We start from the raw sequence: 10,959 nt of genomic DNA on the forward strand, positions 1-10,959 counted from the left end.
AATATTGACTTTTTGAGTCGATTTTGATAGAGCTTGATTATCGATAACATCAACCTGTTGAGGCTTCCCATACTTGGCATTGGATTCGATTTGTGATAGGAAACAGAAACGATCTGGATTGCCTCCTTGAAGATGATCCAAATGTACTGCTTTAACATCCCCCTCAAACTCAACGATCCGAGTAGGACATTGAGTTTGGATCTAAGAGTAGAGAACAGATGAATAGAAAGGGGTTTGCTAAGGATATCAGCAAGTTGAGCATGAGAAGGAATATGTTTAACAACCAGCTGGCGCTTGTGAATACGATCATGAAGTGAACATCAACCAGCTAGCACCGACATTATCAAACTATAAACTATAAGACGGATTGTCTTTTAGAAGATTCCAAGTTTCTGAAGTAGATATTGAACACAAATTAATTCAGTAGCAGCATTAGCAATAGCACGATACTCAGCTTTAGTACTCGAGCGGGGTAGACAGTGGCATCGAAATCCGGGCGGGGGAGCAGCCATTCAGCCGGCAGAGGGCGCCGGCCGTTAGCGTTCAGTGGCTCCAACTGCTAGAAGAGAGATCTCCTCTTCTCCGACAGGAAACCACTTCGGAGTCACACTTCCCCACCACGGCCGGCGACTCCTCAACCTTAGCAGCGTCTGTCTCCATCTTATCCTTCCCACCATCATCTTCCTTCTCCTTCACTGTCCCTAACAAACACAGAAATAGAGAAGACGGGCCCGAACCATTCCCCAAGAAACAGAGAAATCGAGAAGGTGGGTACAAACTATTCCACAAGAAACAGAGAAATAGAGAACATGGGTACGAACTATTCCCCAAGAAACAAAGGAATTGCGAACATGGGTACGAACCATTCTCCAAAAAACAGAAAAACTGGGAAGATGGGCTCGAACAATTCATCAAGAAACGGAGAAATTGAGAAGATGGGTACGAACTATTCCACTAGAAACAGAGGAAACGAGAAGATGGGTGCGAACTATTTCCCAAGAAACACGGAAAATTGAGATCATGGTACGATTTTTTTCCCAGAAAAACTGAAAGGTTAGTTGGAATTACCTCTTCTTTTCCTGGAGTTCCAGAAAATCCGGGTGGGGGAGAGCGGGGAGAAGCCATCGACAGGCGATTGGAACTTACTCGTCGGGTCTGATCCTGCAGGATCCCTACCCATCTGCCGAAGACCACTGAAAGATTACAGAGAGAGAGTCTTCTTCATGAGAAGGTCAGGTGGATGCCTCACACGGAAGGAGGAGGAGGATTAGACGACGCTTTCGTGCCGTGCATATTTTCCTTTTCTTTACTAAATATAATTCATATTTATTTACACGTCAACCTTTTTCTTTTTTATTTTTTTTAAGTATAAAGGCATCGTTTAAGATTCTTTGTGCAGTCACTTGAGGAAATTATTGATTTGGCAGCTGCAACAGTACAACGTTTTCCACATTCTTGAATCGCCTTGGTCCTATTTGTAAACGCATCCCATGTATTAAAACGGATCGGGTCCTTTGGGTCCCATCCATGATCCGAAATTTTTGGGAACCTTTCTGGATATGGGTCTCGGATAGTTACAAACATCGGTTATAGTTTGAAAATATTGCAGTGCTATTTGTCTGAAGCTGATATAATCTCTAATAAATAGAGACAAATTTCACTTTTTTATATATATAAAAAAATTTCTGTGTTAAATTTATCCTAAGATATTTTTGCTCACCAAGGAAATCCATCCCAAGAACAAGATTTGTGATATTAAGACTTAAATCAAATATTTGTTTTCTGTATCCAAGTGCTACAACTTGGTGCTAAATCATCCGGGTTTGTCTTAACCACAGATGAAAATCAAGAAGAGGTTGATCATTGATGAACCACTTAGGGTGTATTTGAATGCGATAGGTCTCACATCCGTGTACTTAATCTGGTGTGGGGCCCACGCTAAAGGTTCAAGCTTCAAGGTAAAACAAACTCTAGATCTCAGGTTCATTTTTAAATAGAGATTCAAGTATTGCACACCAAACATACCATTACAAACAAGATGGGATGTTACATGACAGGAAGATAGGAAGAGAGAAATGCCCACTGTAGAAAAACTACCAAGCACAGTATGGCTCTCAATAAGAGCCAACTGAGGAAAATTGAAAATGGAAGGTTAAACTGTGGAATATTAATGTTTTCACATAGTGGAAAATTAATGTTTTCAACAGTAAGAAAGTCTCACCCGGTAAATCATGCATTATAACCACTGTAAACAACTCAAATGCTGTAGATGGCTGCAAATGATTTTGCTTCTTTGCCAACATAATTGGAAACCCCATTGCCGAACGACCATTCAAAACATCAAATCATCAAGGCCTTATTTGTTTGGAAAAGTGCTAAGTTGGCAACCTGACCTAATCTTTTCCCACCATGAATGAAACAAACATCAAATCATAATGGTGAGAAAGTGCCATGATGGCACAAGTGGGCCCCAATTTTTTCCACCACTTATCACTTTTTATGTGTAAATTCATTTATACCTCTCATCTATGAAAGGTTTCACAAGAAAAGCTTTCACATGAACTGAGCTGGCAGTATTTTTTTTAAAATCCTAACCCATTCTCACTTGAAGTCATTCCTCTACATGGTAATGAAACAAATGAGGCCTAAGGGCTTATTTGTTGCTTTGTTTCATTGGGGTACATGAGAAAGTAGTGTACCTTAAGAAGATGGGCCATTTTCTCACATACGGGCCATGTGAAACAATCGCAACACTGGGCCCCAGGTTGGACCTGCATTTTCATACGAAATTGCGCATGAAACAAACAGGCCCTTAACGAGAAAGTGCAGGAGTGATGGAAGTTTTATGATTGACACCTATTTCAAAGATTCAGCCTAGAAGTCGAGATAGCTCTTGAGCTTTTATAAGCTGGGCCCAGCTTACTGGCTGCATGTGCTGAGCCATAACTTTGATCACTAAAGAAGCGATAAAGCAACATAAGGCCCATAAATAGGGGTGCACAAGGGGCATTCAAGTTGAAAGACGTCAAGAGTTCAACAACCCGGGTGAACTTACCTTGACTTAAGACTGAAGCAACAGGCTCCCTGGTGGGCAAAGGGGGCAGCAAAAGGAGTTTTAACTACTTGGAGTAGGCCATACATCAGGGTCTCAATGTCTCCCATCCCTCGCCACCTGAACCAAGGTTTTCCTCATTAAAAATTAAAACTAAAGGGCCCACACGTAGGGGAAGTAGAACCACGAGTCACACAAAGTAATATCTGACCATGAGATTCTCGAGAAATCTTTATCTTGATATCCCCGAGAAATCATGATAAGCAATAAGAATAAAAATCTCTATGAACCACAAGCCCCATAAAATGCACACGCCCGCGCACACATACAAAAGGCAAACAATTATAAATTTTAGAAGCCTGCACTCTTGAAACAATCAAGAGGTTAGGGATATCCTTACTATGCATTTCACTGGAAATTTAGGACAGGACAATTGTGTTCCATGTTTGAATTGCCTCCATTATGGTTGTTGATTTGTTCTGGCTCTTCAGTTTCATGAATCTTGTTCAAAATTGAAATAAACCAATGCATGGGCATCTTACCGCTCATAAGATGCAAGGATTTCTGCACGTTGTAGCCAACTGCAATACGTAAGTATATTTTCAGCACCTGCGTTCATACTTTTATGGTCTTCAAGAGAACTTCTCAGTGGCTTGACAATTGAGGATGAAAACCAATGCACAATTAGAACAATGACAGATCATGCAGAGAGAGAGAGAGAGAGAGAGCATGGCTGCAAATGATCAATTTATATCGATATGCAGAAAGAAGCATGAATGGTAAACATTTCCTAGATCAGGATTCGTCATATGCAATCATCTGAATCCTGAGAACTAAGAGATTTTTATCACAGTGCTGCAACATCTAAATCCAGTTGAACAGAAACAACCGAGAAGAGGAGCAGAACTGGAGAGCTGTTCAATAATATAATTTCTACAACGACCCTTCAGCCCAATGAAAAACATCACCTAGCATGGTCACCAATGTCATCCCAGATGTTAAACAAGAATTGGGGAAGTGATGATATTCGAGGGAGGCTAAGCAGCAAATCTCCGAGGGAGTCTTTTCTAGACATTGCAGAGTTCTGCTTGCTGCTCACATTGCCAAGCTCAGGTTTAGACGAAGTTGCAAACTCAGACATTTTGCCATAGCCTCCCAATGGGGACACAATATCATGATCATCATCAGATTGATCATCGGTTTTGACTTCAGATTCACCATCATTTTTACAGTGTGTCGGTATTGCTTGATCAGTAGTTGCATCCTTCTGTAGAAGACAATAGAGAGAGTTCACCCTTGACATAAGACGCTGCTCATCAGAAGCCAGGGAATTCTGTGAATCACTGAGCAGATGCTGAGTTATCTCATCCAGTATATCCTTATTCCACTGGCCTTCACCAGAGAGGAGAGGATTCCTGGAGGTCATCTGTTCTGTGATGCAGTGCTCAATATGATTTACCAAATCACTCATTGACATCGATGCGCGGAGTGCAGGAACCTTGAATTGTTCCCAAAGATTTGGCCCCTTTGATACATCATTTTCATTGCTTGGATGTTCTTCAATAACCCTTGAATGCACTACAGCCAAATTTAGAACCATGTTAGACAACGAGAACAAGGCTGGCATTTGACAAGACCAAGCTTCCACTTGACCTCCCCAAATGTCAAAAATGATGCAACTGGATAAAAATAGAAGGAACAAGTAAATTTAGGCTCCGTTTGGAAACTGGTAGTCAGATGGAGAATATACATTTGAAGAAGTGGCTGCAGCCAAATCCTGGATTTCGCAGCTACCACATCTAGGAGGTGGTAGCTATCAATTCCATTCTTTGGTGTAAATACAAAGGAGAAAGAACCTCACTTCCATCCCAAATGCATAAAACACCCACCACCAAGGTAGTTTGACCAAGTTTTTACCAATCGCATTGACTCCCATCCCAGCTACTAGTTTCCAAACAGAGTCTCATTCTTTAAGAAACTTAAAGTCTTCCCTTGTCAAGATGAAAAAGGTTCATTGCTAGATCACCAATTAAAAGAAATATCACAAACCCAGATAAATTACATGAATGTGCTGCTATCTGAAACGTGAATGATGACTTGAAACCTCCAATTACAAAACTATACAAGTTGGAGCATACAAGGAAACAATGCACATCAACAGTCTCAGTAGCAGCACATGTTTCCAAGGTATAGCTGACTTTGTTCATGTGTGTTTATCCACATGCATGCATATGCACGTGTTTGCGTGCACATATGAGGTAGTGAAAAGCATGCACAGCAGCACCACATAAACTAGCAATTTTACATAAGGAGTGCCTAAAAAGGTACATGCACGCCAGTAGGAAACATGCTAGTATCATGTGTGTGCAGTTCTTGTTTTTGTATGCATGCACAATTACACACCCATGTGCTTGTGTCTATGGACAAGCAGTAGGATTAGACAATATGACATGCTAGAACAAGTAATACATTTTGACAAGAAGAGAGAATAGAAATTTAGGAGAACTGCAATATATCTGAAAACCCACATCAATCATTTTCATGGTAACCGTAAACTGAAAAAAAAATAAACTTGAAAAATGCACAACCAAATTCTTAAATAGTTTAAGATTCTCTTAATTCTTGATCAAAAGTGTTCTTATCATGTTTACACTACTCGGTATTTCAACAAGTACACAAATAGCATGATTGTGGCATACCAAGCCAAACTCCAGAAGTAACTTGGCTTGACAAACCCTTAACACCAGCTGCATGCATGTTTCCAAAGCACTGCCGGTTTCCAATATTTCAAAATTATACCAGAGAATCAGAGATATAACAAGCTTCAGGAGCATACCTGAGATAGGTGAAGGAGCTTCCTTAGACACAGGCTCATGCATTCCCCCAACATGATCCAGAGGCTCACTCTTACAGCCCGATGACTGACCAGAACATGTTGATGAAGAGTCCTGAAACCCAGAGAATGCTGACACATAATCACTCTTCAAATGGTCAAATCCATGTCGTTTTGTATCATCTTGCGCTTCAAATGCAGATCCCCTGGGATCAAAGTATGGAGAGCCTGTGGTTATATCTTCTCTCTGACTTAGCAAGTTCAAACGGGGATCACACTGGATGAGCTTCTCAAAGTGTTTATTAAGCAATCCATAAGGAACCTGTAAGAAATGTCTCCTGAATGCACATATTTGAACAAATCAAAGATCAATGTGAATATAAAATTATATAAGTACACCTGCCGCCCCCCCACCCCACCCCCCCCACACACAGAGAGTAGCTAGGAAGATGCTAGGACTTACGATAAACTTTCTTTATGAAAGATTTATGCATACTTATAACAAGAGACCCTAAAATTTAGATATATGGAAGGATTCACAACAGTGCAAACAAAAGGAGGATTTTGTTAGAAACGACAGAGGTGAAAAAGAACGAAAGGAGTAAGCAACAAACTGTCGCTCCATAAAAAATTACACTTACTAGAATGTAACCTTACGACAATGATATGATTGAACTAATTCTACAACAACCAAATTACCTGTGTATAGCTGCTTGGCCTCTGGTAAAGTCTGTGGTGGCCTGCCATAGAGTATGCTTCCTGGGCTGTGGGTTAGTCTCCCTGAAAAAGAGAGGCTGTCTGGCCAACTGAACCAGATATCAAGGCAACCATGTCATAAAAGGATAACAACAACAACAACTACGCCTTCATCCCAAAACAATTGGGGTCAGCAATATGAACCAAAAAAGAAATTCATTTTGGGTCTTCCACATGAATCCTTTTCCTCCAATCATTTCTATCCAATGCCATGTCCTTGGTGAGGTTCAAAGCATTCATAAAAGGATAAAATGCAAAAAATATATACATCTATATAAATCCAAGCAGCAGAACAGTCATGTGGCATTACCACTATATCAAGAGTGCCTGGCCCATTGTCTGGAAAAGTGGCTTTCAAAGCAGTGATATCTGACCACTGGATCTCAATTTTGCTCTTGAGACCACCATCAAGAACTTCCCACACAAGCTTATGCTTCGCAAAGTAGCACTTTGCAACTAGATCACCCTCATACCTCGATACACACTGCATTAGATACCAGATAAATGGGACAAACACGATTAAAAACTGCATGACTTTCACATCTACCAAAAAAGTGCAACATCTAGGGAAGATTAATAAGAAGAAAGCAGCATGAAGGCAGAGAATGTAGATGAACAAACAAACTCAAACACTTTCAACCAGAATATAACAGTCTTGTTAACGTATCAAAACAATTTAACCATAAGAAAAGAGATACCTCCCAAGAACCAATCCTTAATAGCGAGACAGGGAAGTTGGATGCCTTCAGCTTGTCGGCTGTACCAGATGTCACAGCAGCTTTTGAGTCCCTTCTTCTTGCCGAATCCAAATCTCCACTGCCATCGACCCCAACTGTTGCAGAATCCCCTTGAGATAGCCGCATCTGAATCAAATCCAACAGAGATGGACTTTTTCTCAAACGCAAACCAAGTGGGCTAGGTTCATCCAGTGGATTGTACAGGGCTTGCTGGGGTGGAATCATGCTAGTCCCCGTGCTCCACTGCCACGAGAGACAAAATAAGAAGTAAGGATAGATGGGTGCTTTTCAGACACACGCAAAACCAAGCATCTACATTGTCATGGTTTTTAGGCCGATTCCACTCGGCAATTGACTTCAACTTTCTGGCCAACAAAATGTCACAAAGGAAGCATACCTACCATACTCATTCACCACCAAGTACCAACCCTCACAAACAGAAGGCATTGATGAAGCATCACAAACCACCATTTGTACACCATCTAGGCGCCTTCAAACATCAAAACAGCGTTCGATGACAATACAAAAATCGTCAGAAGAATCATTCAACCAAAAATAAATCCCAACTGTATCCGATTTTGCCATTACTTATAGATCAACGCACCATCTAGCGACTCACATTCTGCATACCGCAGACATTTTAAGGCAATTACAACCCAATTTACTCCCAGAGCAATTCTCCACCATTCGATCACCGCAAAATGAACAAATCTCTACTAAACCCTAAATATCATGATCACGACGGTTTCACACCCATTTCTTCCCCTCCCCCCCCCCCCCCCCTCGAAAAAAAAAGAATGAGAACAAAATCCCCCAATTCATCCAGAATTTTGAACAACTAAATCATAGAGACTCAACAAAAAACCCTACTATTCCTTCGACGAAGAATCAGATGCACAAAATCCGCCCAGAAAATGAAAGAACGAAAAGGGCAAAGAAAGAACAAAAACTACTTTAAGGCGAAAAACGCACAGAAATGACGGATCTGATCCCTACCTGCTGGAACGTCACCGGAAACTTGGACCTCTTGCTCGGCGGCCCACGCTCCTCCTCGGACAGCTCCTCGATCTCCAATTTCACCGGCAATCTCTTCACCGTCTCCAATTCCGGGAACGCCGCCTCCCTCGGCTTCATCACCGCCTTCTTCGAATCCAGCCCGTCCGAATTCACGATCTGAACCATATGACGCAGGCGAGATCTCTTCAGAAAACCCTAGAATTGCCACGGACAGTGGGGGAAAGACGAACGGAAACGAGAAATTAGCAGGAGCGATGAAGGATGATCTCTGGCAGGACGAAATCTACCGACGAGATCGAGCACTGACGTAATCCAACGGCATCCACGGAAGAACTCGACGCGCTTTGAACCTCATCGCTCGGATTCTCTTCAAACCTTCCCTTCTTGGCTTCTTCCTCACAGACGAAAAAAAAAAGGAAAATATTTTTCCCTTTTTCCCGCGTAGGGAGGATGGTTGGATAAATATAGGCCGCCACGCTTTTACTTATAGGGCGGTTAATGACTTTCTGTCCCAACCTGTTTCGGTTATTTCTACATACTTTTCACGGGAAGGTTAAGAAGTGAGGGAGGGTTTTTTAGTAATTTGAGAATCCCGACAAGGGGAACGTACGGTATTAACTCCAATCGTATGATAGAGTGGCTTCTGGTGAGGCAGAGCGCATTGAAAGTGTGAAGCTTGGACAGGACAGTTGAACAGAACAAGTTCTGTTCAGAACAACAATTGTACTTGTCCAGTGTTTGTTTTGATTGAACAAGGACATATATATAAATAAATCATAAAATCCTAAACTATAAAAAAGTAAATTATAAATAAACCATAAAATCAAAGAAACCCTAAAACCTTAAACTACAAGAGAAATGAACCAGAAATAAACTATAAAATCAAAGAAACAATAAACAAACCATAAAATTAAAGAAAAAAAGCATAAAATAAAATAAAAATGATGCAAAAACCCTACATCTAAACCTTAAAATCAGTCATATTCCATTCAAAACAATCAAACTCTAATTTTATCCCTAATTTTGACCCCAATTCAGCCCAAAATGCATGTCATTCATGACAATCAAACCATAAAATATAACAAAAAACACAGATAATTCAAAAGCCTTAATTTTTAACCCTAGAATTGTTAAAATCTAACCACATTCAGCCTGCAGCAGTGAGTTAAAAGAGAAGAAGAAGAAGAATGAGAGAGAAATTCAAAAGAGACAAAAAAGAAAAAGAAAAAGAGAGAGACGTTGGAGCTCCTTTCATCCTAATCATCGTTGCCATCCATCATCAAAGGTCAAGGGTCGAGGGAAAAAGGAGGAGAAAGTAGACAATTGAAGGGTTGGGGGAAGGGATGAGAGGAGTAGAGGGGAGCTGATAATCATGCCTCTTTTATTTAAAAAATTGTCTTGTTCTCAACATAAAAGGGAGGGGGTATTGGAATGATGTTTCACTGTTCCTAGGATGTGCATCAAGTGTTTGGTGAATTGCGCATTCCGTGGGGTCCCAGACAACATGCGGGGATCACACTCAAACACACTCTAAGAGGCATTTGAATCGTCGGGATACCCACCATGTGGGGCCCATGCATGCTTGTGCACCCATGCAAATGTGGTGCGCACGGATGTTGTAGGCAGTCATCCTGGGGACAGTGTTTCACTATCCAGCAATGTTTTTCCCCTCCCCATGAAACATCATGGGATGAACATCGAGGGGTGTGCTTTAACTCAAAAAAATAAAGGCAGAGTATGCCTCCATCGATGACAATCTTCGGTACACATACTCTCTCTCACCCTATTTCAGTCTCTCTCTCTCTCTCTCTTAATCATTGATAGAGTAAACCTTAATTCAATTTTAGGGTTAGGGTTTGCTAAATCCAAATTTGTTCAGGTATGCTTAGAATGTAGGGATTTTTTATTTTAATTTCTATTTTTATAATTTATGAGTGAATAATGTTAAATTTAAAATTTTTTAGATATGCTTTAGATTTTAAGGATTTTGTATTTTAATCCATATTTTTTGTAATTTATTGAATAAATAATGTTAAATATATTTTTTAGATATACTTTGGAATTTAGGAATTTTGAATTTTAATTCATATTTTTGTAATTTATTGAGTGAATGATGCTAAATCCATTTTTTTTCATACATGCTTTAGATTTTAGGGGTTTTGTATTTTAATCCCTATTTTTTCAATTTATTTAGTGAATGATGTTAACTCTAATTTTATTTGTTATGTATGTTTTAGATTTTAAATATTTTATATTTTAATCCATATTTTTGCAATTTATTAAAGGAATGTTGCTAAATCTGAATTTTTTTAAGATATGCTTTAGATTTTAGAGGTTTTGCATTTTAATCCTTATTTTTGTAATTTGTTGAGCAAATAAAGTTAAATCTATTTTTTTTGCATGCTTTTTATATTTTTAATTCTTATTTTTATAACTTATTGAGTGAATGGTGTTAAATCTGTTTTTTTTTTATGCTTTAGATTTTAGGGATTTTATATTTTAATCCTCAATTTTGTATTTTATTGAGTGTCATGTAATCTTATTCTTGCAACTTATTGAGTGAA

At 39.7% G+C, this 10,959-nt stretch overlaps 1 protein-coding gene across 1 annotated transcript; it reads right to left on the reverse strand.

Annotated features, from left to right (window-relative positions):
* Positions 1-3,782: 3,782 nt before the first annotated feature.
* Positions 3,783-8,834, reverse strand: LOC149847683 (uncharacterized). Its single transcript, XM_090009197.1, has 6 exons — positions 8,375-8,834; positions 7,340-7,621; positions 6,952-7,125; positions 6,585-6,691; positions 5,889-6,223; positions 3,783-4,630 (listed from the first exon to the last, which is right to left on the reverse strand). The coding sequence occupies exons 1-6, from the start codon at positions 8,558-8,560 to the stop codon at positions 4,017-4,019; spliced, it is 1,698 nt and encodes a 565-aa protein (XP_089865323.1). The 5' UTR covers positions 8,561-8,834; the 3' UTR covers positions 3,783-4,016.
* Between the last annotated feature and the right edge of the window lie 2,125 nt (positions 8,835-10,959).

Source organism: Nuphar pumila, chromosome 1, assembly GCF_984573655.1.
Source record: "Nuphar pumila chromosome 1, dmNupPumi1.hap1.1, whole genome shotgun sequence".
Taxonomy (NCBI): Eukaryota; Viridiplantae; Streptophyta; class Magnoliopsida; order Nymphaeales; family Nymphaeaceae; genus Nuphar; species Nuphar pumila.

Excerpts from the sequence above, each read along its gene's own strand:
- LOC149847683 (XM_090009197.1), bottom strand. The coding sequence starts at position 8,560 with ATGGTTCAGATCGTGAATTCGGACGGGCTGGATTCGAAGAAGGCGGTG. Across the intron at positions 7,622-8,374 it reads TTCCGGTGACGTTCCAGCAG|TGGAGCACGGGGACTAGCAT; the intron begins GTAGGGATCAGA and ends CTCTCGTGGCAG. Across the intron at positions 6,692-6,951 it reads CAGGCACTCTTGATATAGTG|TTGGCCAGACAGCCTCTCTT; the intron begins GTAATGCCACAT and ends TATCTGGTTCAG.